A 22,538-nucleotide genomic window follows, 5' to 3' on the forward strand; every position below is an offset into this window, starting at 1 on the left:
AAGTTTATACTTGTTCATTTATGTTTGTGAATTAGCTAAAAGTAAGCTTTCAATGAATTTGCACATTCTTTCTGAGTTTTTTTTAAGAAAAACGTTTGAAGTTCCTACAAAAAACGTACCATAACGTTTGACCAACTTTTGTGCAGAAAAATCAAATTTTCTATTTGAAAAAACCAATAATTTGAATTTAATACATCTAAAACCAAACATACCGACGTTTTCTTACGTTTAAATACCGAACATACCGAATCTCTCTTGTGTTCAAAAACTACCATAACGATTCTTACGTTCGAAACCGAAAATACCGAACATACCAAAGCTTTCCGACGTTTTAATGCGAAGATATCAAAGATTTCTTACAAAATTTTATTCGGTCTTCTCCTCTGGGGTTGCTGCTACGCACAGATCAAAAATCTTTTTCAACGACTTTGTTCAAAAGTTTTGACAGTTTGGCAGCATAATTGCACTATTTTTTCACTAATTTTTGTCGTTACAGCTCAAAGGAAAACGCTGGAGATTTTCGGCGGAAAATTTTACGGCTTAAAACATTTTTTTGCAGCAACGAAGTTTGTATTATTTATGTTAATCCGATTGGTCATTTCTATTGAGATTTTTCGCACTACCATCTTTTGGTCTGACCATTTTAACATTTCGTCTTCAAAAATGGGATAAACATAGGGCAATAAATTCTCTTAGAGCCGTACAGCTCACTAGTCTCTAACTATGCAACGGAAACTGTTTGAGAGACATAAACTCATGAAACTCATGGTGTGAAGGGAAGTTCTTGCACTTTTTGATCGTCCTCCCTCTTCTTAACCACGACTCCAACTTCCTCCCGTCAGCACTTTACCATTCTTTACCCCTTCTATATTCCCGCACCGTTTCAACAACCTCTTCGTCATTCCACGCCGTGAACCTACTTGCGCTCAACCACCCCTCCCTCATTCCCCTATTTTCACCCCTTTCAATTAAGCTATAGCTAGCCACCCTAAGCCGCAGCTAGCGACTGATGAAGCCAACCGCTAACCAGTAGTTTGAGAGCAATTCGCCTGACCAAACTTTTTTTTTACTACAATGAAATTCGTTTGACGCTTTTAGTGGTCATAGGCTCCTCGGAGGGCTCTGCCGAGATATAATTGGCAGGAATTAAAAGCAGTAAAAAAAAATAATCTGTAAACCTACGTCAAATAAACCTAAGAAAAAAATAGTCCATCTATCGTATTGCGACCACGATACAAATTTGTTTGATTTTAAGGTTATAGGCACGTAATTTATAAATAAATGAACAGTCTGTACAAACGCATATTACAGAGCTTCCTTCTTTTTTTTTCATAGTTTATCAGAACTATTATAACTCATTTGGACAATTTATTATCATAATTGGTTTATAATAATTTATTTAATTTATTAGGACTCCTCGGAGGACTTTGCGTCATCGGTGTCGTCATCTTACTTCGTGAGGGTGTACCCCAGGGCACAGAGGATCTCCTCCTCCAACTTCGACCCTTGTCCCTTCTGGGCAGCAGGGGTGCAACTAGTGGCACTCAACTACCAGACGGGGGATAAGTTCATGCAGGTCAACCAGAGTCTCTTCCGCACTAATGGCAACTGTGGATACTACTTGAAGCCAGAGTCTGCCAGGGGTAGTGCTAGCAGTCTTTTGAGAGGTACGTATTAACAATAATCCGTTTTCAGTTTCGAAACGCAGCTGTTTCGTGTCATTTGTGTCGCTAGTATTTGGTTTTGTTTAAAGCCCTCGTTACAGATAAACATCAATTTGTCATCCCGAAGCTGGACTGTTGCGGAAATGTTTCTTAACTATGGTCATATAATTTTTCCCTCAACTTTTTGGTCGTCTTTGACTTTTTACTGTTTTAATCTTAAAAAAATTGCTTCATATACTTTTAGGTGCTTAGCGGGATCCCTAAACAACAAAAGAAAGTCTAGATTTGTCAGAGAATTCAAAACATTAGCTAGAGCATAGACATGTTACATATCAGTAATATATAATAGAGTGGGGGGGGGGGGCAGGGGGTTCCTACCAAGTTGATGGAAAAATTTCCAATTCAGGAACAGTTACTGAAACTTTTCGAAAAGCGAGTTTTCAGCCAAAAATAAATAACAAGGTGTCAAAACATTAATATTTTGTTGTGATGTGAATGTGAACTTCACAACACCCCCCCCCCCCCCCCCCCCTCCAATCACTGAATGTGAACTTCAACAGCCTTTGGGCCAAATTATTGCACCTCAATCTCACCTCCCATTAATCATATGTGTTTTAGACTCCCCAATGTCATTGAGACGAGCCAGCAAGAAATCTCGACCTTGTGAAGTAAACATCGAAATCCTCGCAGCTAGAAATATCCCAAATGTCGCCAATGCAATTGTCATTCCACTCCTCGAAATCGAAATCCTCCCCTCGGGCCAATCGAAACGATTCGAAGCTTTCAAAGCCGGCAAACGTCTGAATGGTCTAACCCCCGTTTGGAAAAATGCCAGCGTTTCATGGACCGTTCAAAACGCGGAAATGTCATTTTTGCGATTCTGTTTATACCACAAAGATATCATTTTGGATCTGGATCCGACGTTCGTAGCCCAGGCTACGATTCCCTTCTCAAGTGTCCAAAACGGAGTGCGTTCAGTCCAGTTAGAAAACGAGTTTTGCGTTCCAATACCTTTGGCTAAGTTACTGGTCTATGTGCATATCGATTGGAAACTACCTTCATCATTGTTCGAACCTGGATCGTCTCCAGTTAGCATGTCAAATTCTCGAACTTGTCTGCTTCTAAATTGTGACGAATACTCGTCTGATTCTGACAGAACTTCGCCATTGCAAAATTTTAGTCAAAGTCATAACAGCGGCACGCTCAATCGTGAAAATGGGAAGCTACGGAACTTTCTGCGGAAAAAGTGAAAAAAACTTAGCAAAATTTAGTTTTTTTATTGATCAAATTAAAATTTTAATTCAGCTGATTTTGAGTCGTCATTTAGAAACTGCTCATTTTTTTCTATAATTTGGTCTAACCTGGCCTAATTAAGTGGGTGAACAACAGATGTTCAGGTCTATAACCATTAAAAGTATGTGACCTCTGACGACGTCACTGAGAAAATCCGGAAATCTCGAATTTGTCTAGAAGTTGGTAGCGATCCTAGATGCTAGTCCTAATTTTGAAATGATATTAGCAGAACCACGTTAACGTACTTTGCTACATTTAAAACTAAAATGTGGAATTGTATACAGGAAAATCTGCATTTTTAGAATCAGGAACTGTAGTAGAGATCTAGCATTTGAAAATCTTCGAGAGTGTCTTAAATAGTCTTACCGAATGAGCGCGGAGATGATATAGGAACCGAATCAGATTACGAAAATTTTGAACTGTTTCATAAGTTTTCGAAACTTTCTTTGCCACATGAAAACGAGTTTACCAAAAATAACTGAATGGGCTAACCCCAGTTTGGAAAAATGCCAGTGTTCCATGTACCGTTCAAAACGCGGAAATGTCATTTCTGCTATTCAATCAAGAGTTTGCCCAGGCGATTCTTCTAGTTGCAATTCTTGTATATGAAAAAAGCTAACGAAAACCTAATCATTCGCAGTTTTAGAGATCCATTCAATGCGTCTAAGTTTTTTTTTAACCAAATTACTCAATCCATATTTTAAACTGAGATACAATTCTGTGACAAAAAATGACAACAAACAATTCTTAATTGTGTTACTGTGAAAAAAATAAACAACCATTTGCAACACGTGCTGTAAAACTTTGCAAGTAGCTTATTGAATTTTGAAATGCTGCAGAACTTTTGTTCAATACCCTGAGTTTGGAATAATTGTCACTTTTGTGAACGAAGTGAAATCTCAAATTTGAGGTTTTCGGTAGAGTTTGAGCCTTACCAAAATCAAATTTTTTCTAAGATGCCTTTCAAAATAATATTTTTTTCACTATAGTATCAATCCACTTGAGTTGTTACAGGTCATACAATATTGATTCTAAATATTCATGCCAGTGAATCTGATGAAAAGAAAACAAAACGGAGGCAGAGATATATGCCAAAGACCTGTTTCGTGCTACAGGTTTCATTTTTGATATTAAATTGCGGGCTGAAAGATTCAATTCACATAAGATGATAGTAAAATAAGCTCGTATTTTAATTAATTACCAGTCGAATCGAGTTGAGATGTTGTATTTGCACTCTTCTGTACCGGGCTGTTCTTTTCATGTTGATGAGTGTGATGTGGCAGTGGTTTAAAAAAATATATTAGATTTCTGGTTTAAACCAGAGAAAAATTGTTTGGCGTTTACTATGGAAAGAGAAGATGACTTTTTTGCGGCTGTTTAGGAGTTTCCATTAACCTATTCCATCCTATTTCACTTACAATTTTTCTCTGAGCATTATCAGATTTTTTGGGACTATAGGGGCGTTCACGTTAATAGAGAGATTATTTCTATTATTTCTGTTGGCCAGGAATTATGAACGATTTAACAGTTTTTTCAACAACACATTGAATTTTTTGGGAAGGTTCGAAAAGGCAGGTAAGGCGATTCTGTCAGTTGCATTTGCTGTTTTTTGAGAAAGTCGTATATGAAGAAAACAGACGAAAGCCTAATCCTTCACAGTTTTAGGAATGTAATCAATGCATCCAAGCCGCTTTTTTAAATCATATTGCTCACTCCATCTTTTGAAGTGAGATACAATTCTATGACACAAATGGCAACAAACATATTTAATGGTTCACAGATCATTTTTTTTAAAAAATATTTTGCTGGTGGACCAAAAAATGTTCTCTAACCGTTTGGTTCTGAAATTTTCAAACTATTAAACTAAACTCATTGTGCCATGAGAGCTTTTTACTTCCGTGCTTTTTTAAAAAAAGTCGACAGTTTCTGTAATACGTTCGGACCAATAGGTATGATTTTTGCCTTCTATACCATATTGTAAGAAGAAAGGGAGATGTTTACCTGTTTTTTTGACAAAAACGAGCAGACTCAGTAGTGTGCGTTAGCACTTAATGTTCCGATACCGCTCATCCTTATTTTTGGGTAAACTGTCCACCATATGATATCGAAAGATTTCAAAACTCAAATACTGTTCAAAAACAATGGCATATGAATAAGTAAATCATTTAGTAAAACAGAACGCCACGCTAAAGGACCGATCAGACCAGCCATTATCGAGACCACAAAACAAGACAAATAAAATCAAATAACAAGAACAATTATTATTTACATCAAGAACTCAATGCCTCTTTCTTGAGAAAAGCCTATTAACAAAGTCTAATTAATCGTAAAGTAAGAAATTTAAATTCTATTCCACTAGCAAAACTTTTCAGCGGTCCCTAATGAGACTCGGGAACAAAGAGACAAGAATGGACAAAAATGGCAAAATCGAAAACTGCGTTTAGATTTTGGAAAAAATAGAAATTCAAATAATGACCGCCATAAGTAATCCAGTGAAGTCATTGATTGATACCTCCATCTGAAGACGTTGAGATGTGTCATTATCCCGAATATAACATACGTCTACAAAACAACCGCAAAATATAGATGACGAGCAAGTATTCAAATTATAATTTATTGCATTCTCTTTGAGAACAAATAAAACAATATTTGGCCTCTGAATAAAAACACTAAGTAACAAGTAACAAAAAAAGGACGAGTTTGAAAAAAACCCGTTTGTTTTTTGGAAAACACTGAAATTCAATTTCATAAAACATCAACCATTAACTGAGCAAGTTTGTTTTTTTCTCCAACGAAAACCATTGAGATCTATCATGATTCAGTATTTCTCGTACCTCTTTAAAATCAACTACCAATAAGGACAACGACCAAAAGTTAAATAAATTCTTCGAAAAAGCGACATCGCAGCCATTAAAACAACAAAAAATTTACTATAAGTTATCAGATATGTTCAATTGTGGCTTTCCTAAACAACAATAGAGTGCTATGTGACATGTAATTATTAAGAAAAGGCAGTAGACAGAAAAGAACAACAAAGTGCAAAGTTAAAGAAACACCGCCCTATTTTTATATAAAGCTTTTAATTTCAAAGTCAAGAAAACCAATAGCTATCAACTGAAATCTTTAATTCAGCTAAGCGCTTTTGATCATCAAAAAGAAGAACTTAAAAATATTTATAAAATTTCATACGGTTGCATAAAGTACGACCGAAAAAGGCGAAAGCAAAAAGTTCTAATATATTCTGCTAGAATACCATAATCCGTCCATTTGAAAAACTGACAGAATCAGTTGTAGCAGCAAGGCAAGTAAGCGAACCTCAAAGATGTGGAAAAACTCTGAAAATCGAAGTTGTTTGAGCATCAAACTGAAAAATTCTCATATAAAACATAAAACCGGAATAAAAAATTTCATTCTGTTCCATTAGAATGGCGATGCGACCAGTCATTACCAACCATAAGCTACATGTTGATCTACAAAACAAAAAAGCAACGAAATTTAAAACTTCAAAAGCAGATACGACCAACAGTTTGAGCCTAAAAACTAGATAGCTTTCCTTAGGAAGTCAATTGGATCTATCGGTAGTAAGATCTGGTTAGAAAAATTCTGTGCTGTAGTTCACTTTAAAAATATTATCGAACATTTTTTCAAAAACACAGCGACTAATTAAAATCCAAAATTTTAAAATATTCTTGCTATTGCCTTTTTGTCAATTACGAACCTTTATTTTTCCGGATTCGATGGATATGCAAAATTAGAAAAACGTCACTACATGAAAAGTAAAGGATGAGTTTTAGATAATCATCGAGTTAAGTTAGTGAAAACTAGCAATGTTTCATTTCATGAACATTGTCAAAGTAAGCGTAAGTAAAACTAGCGTTTTTTGAAGTTATATGAATATTGTGTTAGCAGTTATTTGGGTGTTTTAACCGGAAAAAGTAAACAAAGTGTTCTAAGGAAGTTAATTTTGTCTCAATTTTGATGAACTTATAAAAAAACTTAACCTAATTTTTTTTTAAAAAAAAGCATCAAAAAACTGAGTCAAACAGTTCAACAACGCTTTTTGTGTCGTATGAGATTAACCAACTGAGCTGGCCTTCAAAATTTCAACATACTTTTTTGCAAAAAAGCAAACATTTAAAAATTGTGTGAAAATCACTCGGACAATGGCAAAAATTTAACAATTGGTAAACGTCGTTGAAAAATAAAGAAATTTGAAAGCATTTTTCAATTATACGATCTACACTTGAAGGGCTTTCTGTTGACATCACTAACAAAACTCTACGATAAAAACTTTGATCGGCAAAAGTTGACTGATTAAAAAACCCATTTGAGTATATAGTTCCTCTCCTCCCCCCTCTAAAGAGGGTCGGAACACCAATATTTGTAAAAGTTCTAGATTTTCTTTAACTTCGTTTGTTGTGTTTTAAACACAAAGAGATAGCCTTGAGCCGACTTCTCTGCAAAAAATTTTGCGTTGCCAAAATCTCAAAATTCCTAATTTGCACAACGTGTACCCAAGTGTGTTGAGAAAAAAATCTAAATTAATGGTCTCCTTGAGTAAAAGTTTTTCATACTAACTTTATACATTTGCGCAACCTACACATAGAACAACAGGAATGAATTTGATGAAACTGGACAAAACGTCGGCTTTTTTGGTCGAGCAATATCACTAATCCCGTAGGGGAGTGTATATAATGCTCAAGGAGAGATCCTTCAATTTGAGAGAGTGGTAACTGTGCTACACAAACTTGTCTGGAATTTTGATTGTCGGAAGTTTTTTTTGCATTATTGTCAAGTCAACTAGTTTGTCTTAAATTCAAACTAGAACGACCACAAACACGCCTGGCTGCTTTGTGGCAAAAGTTAAAAAATTAGACTTATTTTAAAGCTGAATTGTGCGTTGCAACATATAGAATAGAATTTCGTTAGACAAGAAAATTAAACACGCAAGAAAGCCTCAATTTGATTAAAGACTACCGCTTTGTTTTGCTAATCAGATTCTCTAATTGCGGTGGTTGTTAGGAGGCCAGGGCCAGAATTTTCAACGTTGCCATTATTCGTTACAACCGTGGTTTCATTTTCAGTCCCATTGTCATGAATATAACGTTTTATGTCGAAAGTGTTGAGTGACACTTTATTTATGTTTACTGTATGGATTTGGTGGCTGTTAGAAGCTAATCTATAGTTTTGAGTGCGCATCAGGAGACCAGAGGAGGGTTTTTCTTTGAACTCGTGATGCGTCAGTTGTCGGTGTGCTAACATTATGACGCCCTTAGCTAAATTTGTCTCCCTCTTAGGAACATTCCCAAATAACAAGCTGTATATTGATAGGTGAGAAATTGAACAAATTTAACTATTGCGATTACTGAGTTGAATTCCAGCATTACAGCACAAAATTTGTAATGGGTACGCTGCCAAACTCGTCCTTATGCATTACGGCAACATATTACGTAATTTGGGAGCAAATTGTGTGCTGTGGCGGATAGTTAAGAGAATTGAAGCGTTGAAAAGTATCGTTTTGAGCGCATATCATTGTAAACCTCTATGATATTGTTTGGACACGGCAATGAATCCGTATCTGAGCAGAAAATAGGCAATCAAAATTTGGTTTCATCAATGTATAGTGGAGTTGGAAAATGTTTAGATTATGTAGAAGAATAGTACTAGAATTATACCAGAACATTTTTTTTGCAATTTTTATCAAAGACTTGTTTTCTGCAAAGAACTTGAACGTTTTGAAATGAAACTCTGGGTTTTTCGTGTGCCACTTAGAGCGTTTCTGACAATGACAAACTAACTGCCTTCTTTTGAACTCTTACGTTTTTCCTACATCAAAAGTATTTATGCCTTTATAAAAGATTTTGTCAAAGGCAGTATTGACGCCTATCTGGAGACTTGTATGTAGCTCTACACAAGATGGCATCCAATTGGCTTGCTCGAACTCTAATCTTCGATAAAGATTTTTGATTTTGAGCTCCATTGAATCATAGAGTTGCATCGGACAATAATGTAGCATGTAGCGGTTTTTAGTCAGTAGTGTTAGGACGAGTTTCGACCCAGGAAATTTTACCTGAAAGTGCATGTGCACCTTCAGAGTTTTGTGGTAGCTGCTGAGCCACTGATGTTTTACTTTTCATCTGCATGGAGCCAGAGGGAATTCTTGATGAGCCTTATGAGTTCCAGGTGAATCATTAATATCAAATTCAAAAATTAAGTCATAATGAACCTTTGACGATAGTTTGTGTATCTCGTCGAGCGTGATTTGAATGTCTAGCGTAAAATCTTTCAACTGGCTAATACTTGTTTTGCATAACACCGCCGTTAAATTTATTTGAGTCTATCTTCAACGTATATGTAGGCGATTTAGGGACATCATAGGTTGGCAGTTAACATTTTTTTGCTTGAAAAAGCCGTTGCTTGTAGACTGAGGACACTCCACTGCACATCAACTTTTCTCTAAGTCCATGTTGTTTTCTCTCGGTTAGCAATTGCAAGTCGGCCTGGCATACCTTGAGGAAGACATTCCCTGATTACTTTAACGCTTCCTAGTAATGTGAACAGTCTATTCCGTACGTGTCTTGGCAAATATCTCTGAAAACCGCCATGACACACGCAACGTGTAAAGTATCCAAGGTTAGCTAAAAGTTGTGGTATTGGCCTTTTTGTCTGTTTTGCTGATGCGGACTTCACCACATTGCAATGTTTAGTTTTTCATTCCTATTATTATGACCAGACTCCTTCTTCAAAAATTTTCTTTTATGTGATGTAGAAATAAGAGTAAAAATATTTTTGAAAGATAAGCTGAAAATGACTATCGGAGTAATATTCGTAATTATGGCGTAGAATGTTAAAGCAATTTTCACTCAGGTGAGCTACCAGGGACTCGATTGCTTTGGATATGAAATTAATGTTGTGTAATCGAACATGGTTAACTGTTGTCCAGCTTTTGACTCAAAGTTTTTATTAAAAGAAGGATAGAGAGTGATATATAGTTTTTGTAAGTGAAAACACTTACCCCAAAGAGACCGATAAGATGAAGATCTTAGATTTTGATATTCTGTCCTATCATTGGCGTTAAGATGTTCTGCGACGATTGCTTTAGAGTTGATGTGCACATAGTATGTGCACATCATTCTCATCATTTATTTCTCTTTCAGAAGTCCAACATGGCGTGTTCGTTTGAACTGCCGCTGTGGTACGGTTGTACCTTATTTTAGTTCATATTCATTAAGTTGTACTAAATAATTTATTCTTGTCCTTGTCAGACTAAAAGTCATCATTTCATTATACAAGTATTTTACCGCCGACTAAAAAGTCAATATTCCATATTGTTCACATTGCCCACTTTTGATTAGTATTCATTCTCTTGAATCTTGTTACTGAATTAAGTTGCATTCAATCTAGTCTGTTTTGCATTAGTCGAAATCCTTTTGGATTTGAGAAGGAAATCCACTCTCAGTAATTTGGTCTGCATTCGCAACACGATTGCTACTAATTCTAAAAGTGGTAATCCACTAATTCAGTAAAAGTTGAATTCGCGCCTCGAATCCATTCACCTAAATCTAAGTGGATTAGTGACACAAAATTGTATCTCTACGGTCAGAGATATCACATGGCGCAGTCAGCAACTAAAGAACGTGCACTCTTGGCAATCGAACCCTTTTGGGACAAACCAACACTTGAACCTCCATTGCGATGGGTGAGATGGCAGATTATGTTAAAACTGGCTATCAGGGCTAAAGAAGGAATATCAATTGACACTCTCCTTGACGATCCTCTGGAGAAAGTCACTCTACCTCCAGAACCCATTTACGAAGCTGATGTCGAAAATAGCACGGCTCAAAGTGAACGAGACCAACGTACTAGAAACGAGCAACTAAAAAATTCGTGGCTCATTAGATGTCAAAAAATAGAACTTGTTGGCATACTATGTGGAGAAAAACCTTGGAAGTACTGCGATATTAAAGCAGTTTCTCTAATATACCTCAGCTTGGGAATAGAAGGGAGACGAATATTTGGTTCACAAGAACCGAATATCCAGATAGATAGAGTGACAACAAAAATTCTTTGGGATTGCCTTGATGGTATATTTACGAAGCAAAGAGATATCACAATTGATCGATACACGTTTCTCACTCGGAAACAAATGAAAGGAGAACCTGTGGAAAAGTTCTTCGGGTGCCTTAGAGAGTTGTCCCTAAACTGCGATTTGGGAAGTTACGAAGAATCGATCATCCGAGATGTCTTTATTGCTAATATGCAAGATGGAGAAATTCAACGGGAACTACTCAAAGAGACACGGACGACTAAAAAAACTCTCGAGGTGGGAGTGAACATTGAAATGGGAATACAAAACCAATTAAAAATTTCTGGAACTTCCATTCCCAACACTACAAATGAAATTTCAAGTCAATCAATAAATAGTGTCCAAGGATCGTGGAATAAAACCCGAGCACCGACAAATCAATTTGTCAAACCTACGATTTGCCCAAATTGTGGCTATGGCTGGACTCCCTCTCATAGACAAAATTGCCCTGCTCGTGGAAAATCTTGCAAAAATTGTGGAATCGCTAATCACTTTGCAAAAATTTGTCGCAAACCAAAACAACCTAGTAAACCGAAACCTAGAGTAAACTATGTAGATGACTCGGTTTCTGAGGCGGCTACAGTAGGTACCTCAACAACGGCGGCAGAACAAGTTAACAAAATCAGCAAACTTCTACAGCAGAAAAGTATTTACGATGCCAATTATGATTCTGATTACGATGACTATAACGATAACTGTGTAGCTGCGATTTCCATCAAAAACGACACACGTGAGGTAGAACCTGTAAATTTAGACATTTGTGTTGAAAATACATACACAAAAGCATTGGCGGGCAGCGTATGCACTATTGTCAACAAAAGTCTTGCGGACACAGTGGTGTCAGATTGCAACGAAAGCTATTGGGTGGAGTCACCCGAAATACATGATTTGAAAAACTTTTCAAATGATATAATCAAGATTATAGGTGTAATCAACACATCAATAAAGTGTAATGACTGGATAGCCACGGGCGTCGATGTAACTGTCGTGGAAGATGGTCACCGACCCATCATTGGACGAGATCTATTTCCAAAGCTAGGCCTTTCTGTTATACAATTGAAACAAGTTGCTAATATTGATCAAAATCAATGTCCAATCAAGAGGCAGATATCTTTTGATTTTCCAGATCTCATCACCCGTGTCGGTAAATTTTTAAAACATTCAGTAAAGTCGACATTCCATAATGAATTTACACCTACACATCAAAAAGGACGACGAGTTCCAATTAATTTACAACCACTCGTTAATATAGAACTTAAAAAACTACTTGATGAAAAACACATCATAAAATTAAACAGTTGTTCAGATAAAAATTTTATTTCTCCTATAGTCATTACAGTTAAAAGAGATAAAACAGTTAAATTAGCTTTAGATTCCAAAATCTTAAATAAATCTATTCATAAAAACAAATACCAAATGCCAAATATTGATAATTTGATTGACACAATTCAACAGAATTTAAATACATCCGCATCACAAGAAACAGCATATCATTCAACACTGGATTTGAAGTACGCATACAGTCAACTTAAATTAGATCCGGAAACGGCTCAACATTGTAATTTTAATATCGTTAGCGGTGAGAAAACTGGAACATACCGTTTTATTACAGGCTTTTACGGTTTAACCGATATGCCAGCAGCTTTCCAAAAAGTAATGGATTACACATTAGTCGGACTTCAAAATACTTACTGTTTTTTGGATGATTTTATAGTAGTTAGTCGTGGCTCTAAAGATGACCATTTAAAACTCGTCTATAAATGTTTAAAGAAATTAGATGAGGATAACTTACGAATTAACTTACCTAAATGTCATTTTGCAAAGACCGAAATTGAATGGTTGGGTCATAAGTTTAGTCAATCAGGAATAGCTCCACTTGAGTCAAAAACAGCGGCAATCGCTTCACTACCAGCACCTAAAAATTTAAAACAACTCAGATCCTTCTTAGGTTCTGTTCATTATCTCGGAAAGTTTATTCCTAATTTGTCTCAATTGTGTCATCCCCTTCGTCCTTTATTAAAAAAGAACACAAAATTCATTTGGAACACTGAACATGATACACACTTCTAAGCAATTAAAGATAAAGTTGCAAACACCACAGAAAATACACACTATAATCCTCACTTGGAGACGCGGATCAAATGCGACGCTTCAAGAGCGGGTTTGGGAGCAGCACTAGAACAACGTTCGCCTTCGGGATGGCACACAGTTGCATTTGCGTCTCGTTTCCTCAACTCTAATGAGGAACGTTATAGTATTAATGAACTCGAATTATTAGGTGTGGTGTGGTCTGTAGAATATTTTAAATATTATTTATTTGGCAAATCTTTCACAAATATCACAGATCACCGAGCATTACTATCCATTATGAAAGAACATAGATCAAATAAATCTTATAATAGTAGATTAACACGCTGGATTGATCGTCTTTTACCTTTTGATTTTAACATTGAACATATACCCGGTGCAAAAATGGGACTGGAAGATTATATTTCTCGCCGACCAAATCAAAAAGCAAAAGTTACAAACAAATATGACGAGGAATTTGCGGTAGCAACAACTACCCGCATTCGTGACCCGATTGCAGCAATTTATGTAAATACCACACCACAAACTTGTCAATCACAGCACTTTAACAGCGTTCCTCACACAAATTCCACACGTGCCTCGCATCCTCGCTTAACAAACAATTCTCAATTGCTTTCTGCCATTAATCGAAATACAACTCAGTTGCTTCTTGAAAACTCTGCAAACGCAGCACAATTCCACTCTCTCTCTCTCTCTCTCTACCAGCAATACAAAGCCAGTTCAAATCCAGTCTCAATTCAATAGCCCCTCATATACATCACATATCCTTTCAATCAGCAATCACAAAATGAGCAGCTCTCCATCTAATCCGCAAACTCCCCCATCACACAGCCGGGTCACATTCCAATCTACCCCCAATTCCAATACCACCCGCTCATCAAATGACGGACAAACTTCCCCCAACTTAGAATTGTCAAAAGAAGAGGTCTTTGAGAACAACCTGACGCAACTCTTCACAAAGGGATTCTTAGCAGTTCTCACTAGTAAGGACGCTGTTCTGAAAGAAGTGCTGCGTTCTTCAAAACGACCCCCAAAGGTGTAAGGAAGTGAATCCTTACCTCTTCTCATACTGGAGGGATTTGCATGTTCGCTCGGGATGTTTTTGTGTGGACGAACGCGTTGCGATTCCACACTCAATTCATGACGCGGTCTTGGAAAGCCTCCACTTAACGCATCCAGGAAGTTGGGGCATGATAACGCTCGGGCAATACGCGTTCTGGCCGTATATGCACCGAGAAATTTTGAATAAAGCGGCCACGTGCAAACCTTGCACTGATATTGGTAAGAATCTTAAACCTGTTATTCCGGCGTCTAAATGGAAACCTTTATTGCCATGTACAGAACCAAATGAAGAAATACAAATTGACTTTGGAGGTCCCATCACCAATGAAAAAGATCAAGATATCTATTTTCTTGCATGTATTGATCGCTTTTCTAAATATCCTTCTGTAGAAGTAGTTGATAAAGCTGATGGACCTAATGTTATTAAATTTCTTGATGACTACATTCAAATTCACGGTGTCCCTCGAAACATCAGATTAGATCAAGCACGTTGCCTAATTGGTGATAAAGTTAAAAACTTTTGTAAACAACATATTATTAACATTATCACTGCCCCAGCAAACGATCATAGAGCTATAGGATTAGTGGAGCCTTTGATACAAACTATTAAAAGACGCTTAGGCTGTATGAAATTAGACACTAGAAATAATACTTTTACAATTAAAGAAGCTATTAAGTCAATTGTATATCAATTACGTATCTGTAAACAAAAGACAACAAACGTAACACTTTTCCAAGCACATTTTGGAAGAAAACCAAATACACCACTAAGTAATATAAGTACAACACATAAATCATCTAATCTATCATATGAGAACATTCTTCACCACTATTTAGACGCTGATACTGTCCCGGTTGAAGACTACTTAGACGAAAATGGATGGGTAACGGGTGATTGCAGTGACATTTTGATTGACGAGGCCATGCAGAGGGCTCAGGTAGACGCGGGTCGTCGCTACAATGGCGATCACAGCAAGTCTGTCTCCCGCTTTATTCTGCACCCAAAATTGAACAACCCAATCCCGCGGACAGAGCAATCACTTGACCTAAATTTGGCCCGGAAGGTAACGAAGCGCTCGAAACGAGATCTTCGCGGACTCTGGGAAACTCTGGCCCCCGGCAGTACAGTGGTCCGTACTTCCAACACAACTACAGTCATTAAGGAGCCAGGAGTACCGCAATTCAGTGTACGCAATAGCGTGCCGAACGCAATACTGATTTATGGGAGTATGCAAAACGTCGACCTTTGCCGTATGAAAAAACGACCGAGGAAAAGATCGCACAACACACCAAAGAGTTGAAGAAAAAATTTCGCGGAGAAATTAAAATCCGTCATCGCCCCATTCAGTCTGATGCAGCATCGGGAGTCTCGTCTGCAAACAGCAACATCTCTAAAGCGATGGTATCTAGAAAACCCCGAAAACCACAAGCCGGAGGCAAACGTTCCCGAACTACATCTACCACACTGAACACCTCTAATGCATCATCAGTTGCTGCCTCCTCTGCAACATCATCAGTTGCCTCTCCATCAACTTCACATACAAAACGTAATCGCCGCGCGCCTGACTATTACGGATTCGAAAGTTTGGTGTGTTCCTTGAGTGACGATTCAGCTGCTCCCGTATCTAAAAAACAAAGATCCGCAAATCCTGTAATAGAAACTATTATACAAGAAGAAGCAGCACAGCCTCCCGTTCCTGATACGGACTATGAATTGCAAGTGGTGAGCCCCCCTGCACCCCCTCCAGTGGGAACATGGTCACCCGTGGAGTATGATTATGACGATTATGCACGGGAGATAAGTATGAGCGTCTTTGACGCCGAAAATCAAATTTAAATTAAAATTAATTAAACTTCATCATTATTTGTTCAATTGTCCAAATTTCAATCTTATAATTGTTGAGTTAAATGTGGAATGGTATTACTTTTCCACTCATTTTATGTTTAGTGTTTTCCTTAAATTTGTGTTCGTGTTGGATATTCTTTGTTAAAGTTGATGTTGCTAATGTAGCCATATCTTCGATGTTATACTTTTGCTGGATTCGCATCGCGAATGTGCTTTAATTTAATTTGCACGCATACTTTTTACGGGAAATGACTAACCGTTTAAATTGTTCTAATTTATTTCAACATTCGAGCCACTTTTCCAATGTTCATCATCCACTTGTCTGTTGTTGCTCCTAATCTTTTTTATTTATACTAACCAGTACATATGTTAATATTATCATAAATTTTTCACTGTGCAGTTTAAAATTTTGCTCAGCCCAGGATATGTGGTACGGTTGTACCTTATTTTAGTTCATATTCATTAAGTTGTACTAAATAATTTATTCTTGTCCTTGTCAGACTAAAAGTCATCATTTCATTATACAAGTATTTTACCGCCGACTAAAAAGTCAATATTTCATATTGTTCACATCGCCCACTTTTGATTATTATTCATTCTCTTGAATCTTGTTACTGAATTAAGTTGCATTCAATCTAGTCTGTTTTGCATTAGTCGAAGTCCTATTGGATTTGAGAAGGAAATCCACTCTCAGTAATTTGGTCTGCATTCGCAACACGATTGCTACTAATTCTAAAAGTGGTAATCCACTAATTCAGTAAAAGTTGGATTCGCGCCTCGAATCCATTCACCTAAATCTAAGTGGATTAGTGATATAAAATTGTATCTCTACAGTCAGAGATATCACAGCCGCTACTAGTTCTCAGTAGAACTCGTAGAAAACTCGTTTTAGGTTTGAGATATAGCGCGCTAGAGCGTGAAACGATTTTACAAAATTTTCAAACTGTTAATATTTCAAGTTTTTATTTCAAAGAAAAATGCAGTTAGTTGCTTTACGGTGTTGTATGGCTAACCTAACATCACTTTAAGATTAAATTTTCTCAATTGCTACTGATAAGGAGGTAAAAAGTAAAGATTATGTTGTAGCAATTGGAACTTGATGTGATTCTGTATCTAAGTATAGAACAAAAGCAAGAAACTAGCGTGCTTCCTAAACGTGTAGCGAATAGTTGTGTAACTTTTCAATAAAAATTCTGGCTGTTGCATGCTGCATGTTCACTACATGTTTTAATATGGTTTTGGTTTTTGTTAAGTATCTCGGTTTGTTTACAAATGAAAACAATATCGACATATACTCTGCGGTGCACCATGTTCTATACCTTTGAAGTGTGCGACAAATCTTTCTAGATTCATAATGAGTGCGTATGGGTGTGCATTATTACTGTGAAGGAGAAGAAGGTCAATTGTGAGGGATTTGTTTTGCTTATTGATGACGTACGTCATCACATAACGCATAAAACCTATTCTGCGAGCAAAAAATATTTGTTTTGATCTTTACAATTTTCAATCAATACAGGGGAATAGTAAAAAAAACTGTTACCGGACGACAAAGACGCAAATGTTCGTGTTTGTGGACATTGGCATCTGACAGTCCTAAACTGAGTGTCGTTAGACCATCTTCTACGTTTCTGGATTCGTTTATTTTCTCGATCGACTTTGTGTCAAAAAAAATTGATTTGATTTCTATGGTGGTCCGCTTAACGAAACAATACAAGACATAGCTTTGGTCATAAGAGTTTTGTATAATAGGCAACGGAAGAAGTCAATTAAAAAATGCAGGTAGAGTTATATATGACGAGGTGTGCACGGGTGCAAATTCAGTGGCCTTGATTTACATATGATCATTTTGCTAAAAACTGCCTTATAATGAAAACCTGAAGAGGTTATTCAACATCCTGAACTAATTTTTTTTTTGGCAACTTCATCCATATACACTTTTCATTTTGAATCTAGCAAATGTTTCGGCTGCTTGTTCCTCGTTGCCATTTGTATCACTTCCCTATAGAGAGCCGGAGAAGCAACATTTTTTTTACCACAATTGAACTTCCGGCTGTGTCTAAGGTCAGTTTAGATGTCTCTGTTGTTCAACTCATAGCGATCTGGATTGTCCTTTGTTCAATCAATAGTGAAAAGTTCCAAGGTATCATGAAAAACGGCTTCTCTTGTGTTCTGCTTGTTTTGCTAGTTGTAGAGGGCAGTCCACGTTGATCAATTATGTGTCTGGCAAAGCGATCAGTAGATTCAAAGCTAATGTAGCAGTAGAGACAACATTTTACTAACGGGTGATGTGGTTCTCCAAATTGTTGGGTTCACAGCTCTCTTGAAGTGAAATCACAATGTTCACAGCGGTACACTGGCACACCGGCTACATCAGGATGAAAGTTTATTTGGTGCTGAATTCGCAGTTGGTGCTAATGGTTAGGTTAGCTTTTGAAAAATTGCAAGAAATTCTGATAGTTGAATCAATTTGCAGACAAAAGGGTTTTGGTTCTGAGCTAACCAATGATTATTGTTCTCGATTTCAAAACATCTTCAGCCTGAAATGTTTGAGGTTAAAAGAGGTTTTCTTTTAGCAAAATAAAGACTTATACAAGTACAACTGAATCAAATCGCAAGTTTAGCAGCCCATTTAGTTAATTCACGAGACTGACGAAGCACAGGGAACTACTTTTTTCAGTCCCACAGGAGGATGTTTTGCGTGGTATGCATATTAAGTCCCCATTTGATGTAAATTCTGTCTTTCATGATTCCAAACTGTATGCAATTTCATTTGCATACATAGTTGGTTTTTCTGCAGAAGAGGGCTAAAACCATGCAGAACTGAGCTAAAATGCAAATACCCATGTTTACCATAACTGTAGCATTGTATGCAACAGTTCGCAACAATGACTTACCCAGGGAATTTCCCTATGAGCAAACTACTTCAGTGTCATGCTAATGCAACGCTTTGACAAAAATTTCGCCTCACATCGTTTTTTTCAAATGGAATATTTCCGGTAAAATGTTGTTATTTTTCTAAAAAACCCCTTAGCCAAGCAAAATCGGAATTTTGAAAAATAAATGTAGAAAAAGAAACCGTTTTCATGGGGTTTTGCAAACAATGTTTGCAAAACATTGTTCGTGTTTGCTCATCAAAATCTTTTATTTGTATTGCAAGACGAAAATAGAAACCATTCAATCTGTTTTTTCTTTTCAGAGAAAAAACCAACATCATGTAAATTCATTTAGCAAAAGAGCTTTTCGATATAGAATAATTGTGTTTTGTCTAACAGGTGGGAAAAGTAAGGAAAATTTATGAAATTTTTATGTTTTAAGCGCTCTGAAACTATCTGGTAGAATATTTTTTCAAAATTTTTTCTGGTTTCAATAGAAATCAATTGATAGAAATAATCATATTGTCAGTTTTCTTCATTTCTCTTTTTTTTTGAAAAATTGCCATTTAAAAACACTTTAAAAACTATTTAAAAGTGGACAATTAACCACTCCTCACAATTTTTGTACGAGGTTTTTTTGTAGGACATGTGTTCTATACAAGAAAGTTTTTGCACGTTTTGTTGTTCAATATCTTTTTCACTTTCAACTTTTTTTCGAAAAAACATCGGTAGTTTTTTTTTTATTTTTAGAAAATTGTAAGCACAATGATTTAAAAAACGGATGAAACTGTCATGTTTTTTTTCGAAAAATTTGGAGAAACCTGGTCAATTTTAAAAATTTGGTTTCGTTTTGGGAATAAAAAATATGCAAATCATAAAAAAGAAAAAGAATCTGTAAAGACGTTCATTTTTTTGTTTTTAAGCAAATTTAAAACTATTGTTTTTTTAAGAACTGCAATCTTTGATGATTTTCTTAAGGAATTTTTTCACACCAACAGAAAAAACATCTGCCTTTCCTTTGGAATTTCTAATCGAAATTTCCTTTGGAATTTCTAATCGAAAAATTCTCGCATGGTCCGATGGATCGTCTTTTTTGTCGAAAAAGTTATCTTTTGAGTGTCGGAGTAGAATGTTAACGTTCCTCTAGCCAATAGTTCTGTTTGATCGACGTCAATTTCTATGGGTTCATTTGTGTAGCTGTTGTTGTTGTTAGTGTTGTTGTTGTTGTTGTTGTTGTTGTTGTTGTTGTGGTTGTTTGTGTCGTTGATGATGTTGTTGTTGTTTTTGTTGTTGTTGTTTCCGTTGTTGTTGTCTTCGTGTTTATATCTTTTTGTTGTTATTGTCTTTGGGTTGTTGTTGTCTTTGCTTTTGTTGTCGCTGTTCTCTTTTTTTTGTCTAGCAATGTTGGAATGAAGTTAATGAATGTATTGGTTATCAGGCAGTGTTCAAGTGTTCTCTATTTTTTTTCTTATTTTCTTTGCTTTTGTTGGATCAAACCACAGAGTTTTCGTAAAACGTTTGATAGACAATTGTTCGCACTCAGATATTATTTGTGCTGTTCACGATGAACAACTTTGCGTTTTTTGTTATAGTCTGACGACATAAAAATCAAAGCTTTTTGAAAAAAAATTGGGAATGTTTTACCTTTCAAATAAGCGAGGAAAAGTTGACGGGTTTTTTAAATTTGACCAATTAATTAATATTGATCAATTGCTCTTTCAAAAAGTTTGCTCTCCATTCAAACAGAAAAATTACAACTAATTTATAAAAAATTGGTATGCGGCAGAGCATTTACGAGATATAGTGTATATGATCAAACAATGCTGGCAGTGAAATGACTTATCTGCCCCTGCGCATAAAAATGCCAACTATTTTGTACTATAAAACCCGTTTGGGTTGTACTGATTCGTCTATAGCTGTTTTAAACAGATAAATTGAAAGTTCACATCTAAATGACAATTTTTGGCGTAACGACATCTGTTTTTCATTAAAGTTGCAAAAAAACTCAAGTCCGATAAGAACATCATAAATGTGTACACCACGTACGCCGCGCGCCCAATGTTGCGGGCACGTTAATTGTTTTTAAAACAACATTGTACTTCCTTGTTACAATGCAATCTTTTACACCTAATGCGTATTTCCCCTGTTAGTAAAATACTTTCAACCCAGCTGAGATTAAAAGGTGTCAATAGTGTGTGTCTGCAACGCTAGATGGACCTACAAAGAAATTTTTCTGTTGTTCCAAATATAATTTTATAGAAAAGAATGTGTAAAGAGTTTAAACCATTCTGTCCAGTCACTGATAATGATCACCTTACACTACAATATCAGTAACGTTTTAGATGAAAAATTCTGTACTTTTGAAGACTTTAGTCAGCCCCTAATAATTGACAGCGTTCTGCAACAATAACTATGAGACTCATTTAGTTCAAATTCCTTTCACTTAAAGCGAAGCTGCTGAGTACGGTGGCTGCCATTTTGATAAAACCAAAACAAAAAAGAGGCTAATTTGATCTACTCTGAAAACATATGAAAACGCTGGAACGTAGGTCATTCTGAAAATCTTTAAAAAAACAAGGAAAATGAATTTGATCAGCGAGCATCCATCACTCACAAGAAAACAATGACGAACTTGTGAAAAAAGCAAAATACAAAATTTGGTGCCTGATTCGAACTGAAAAAGAAGAATCCAGTTAAGAAACTTGCTGATAAAAGCCTAAAATAACTGAAGAGAAAAGATGATGAGAATCAGCGCCGTCATCTTCAGCGGCTTCTGAAGATTAACTGAAATGGTTGAAGCAATGTATAAACGATTGTTGAGCTACTTCAAACAATTTCAGCAGGCGCTCAAATTTTCAGTGTGTGAAGGTAAACTTTTATAGACAAATAATGCAAAAATTATGCTATTCCGCTAACTCTTACCATATCTTAATTGATACATCCAGTGTGACAACTTCTTCGGGCAACTCTTAGAAGGTATGAACTACTTCTTCTCCACACGACATTCAGCCCTTTGTTTGCCTAATCGAATACCCTAGAGTATTTGTGAGAATTTTTTGTATGCCCATTCTGGCCGTCCAATTTAAGAAGCACGTGACAATGGATTCCTACTCAATCCAAAATCTGTTATCAACTTTTTCTAACGCTGCTAATCAGATGATCAACACAACAGCAAAGCTTTGTTGATGACTCAAAAAATGTCGAAGACTACAAAGAGGAAGATCACAAATTCAACTTCATCAAAGTCGTTTCAGAATGACATTATGAAGTTCATCAGCCAAAAAACTTAGCTGACAGTTTTGCAAATGAAGCTCCTAAAACATTTCAAAAAAATTGTCTCGGCCACATTCTGGTGCTCTCTGCCAAATAATGGATATTTTTTCGTGACTTTGTGACAAGTTTGTTGATTCTGATGTTTTAATTGTACGCATAGTGTATGAAGAGGGAACCAGATTTTGAAACAAAAATTGATTCAAATCAGAATGTTAGTATAGTTTGGGAACGATGTGATGCGGATGACTTTACTGATTTTTTTAAATTTCTTTTTTGTTAAATATAATCAGTATGAATGCAAAATAAACCACATTAATTAGAATTAAATTTTGGCATTGATTGATTTCTGACGA

General features: G+C 36.2%; 2 protein-coding genes across 2 annotated transcripts in view; both read left to right on the top strand.

The window, feature by feature from the left end:
* Window positions 1-2,986, top strand: part of LOC142346252 (1-phosphatidylinositol 4,5-bisphosphate phosphodiesterase gamma-1-like) — a 74,676-nt gene extending 71,690 nt beyond the window's left edge. The window contains exons 23-24 of the mRNA XM_075398768.1: window positions 1,412-1,667; window positions 2,283-2,986. Of these exons, the coding sequence (XP_075254883.1) occupies window positions 1,412-1,667; window positions 2,283-2,914 (888 nt within the window). The 3' untranslated portion in view covers window positions 2,915-2,986. The remainder of the gene's footprint in view (window positions 1-1,411; window positions 1,668-2,282) is intronic.
* LOC142345824 (2-oxoglutarate and iron-dependent oxygenase domain-containing protein 2-like) overlaps window positions 1-22,538 on the top strand; it is a 421,406-nt gene that overhangs the window by 56,450 nt on the left and 342,418 nt on the right. The window lies entirely within an intron of this gene.

The sequence above is a fragment of the Convolutriloba macropyga genome, chromosome 9 (genome assembly GCF_964194025.1).
Source record: "Convolutriloba macropyga chromosome 9, txConMacr16.3, whole genome shotgun sequence".
Classification (NCBI taxonomy): Eukaryota; Metazoa; Xenacoelomorpha; order Acoela; family Convolutidae; genus Convolutriloba; species Convolutriloba macropyga.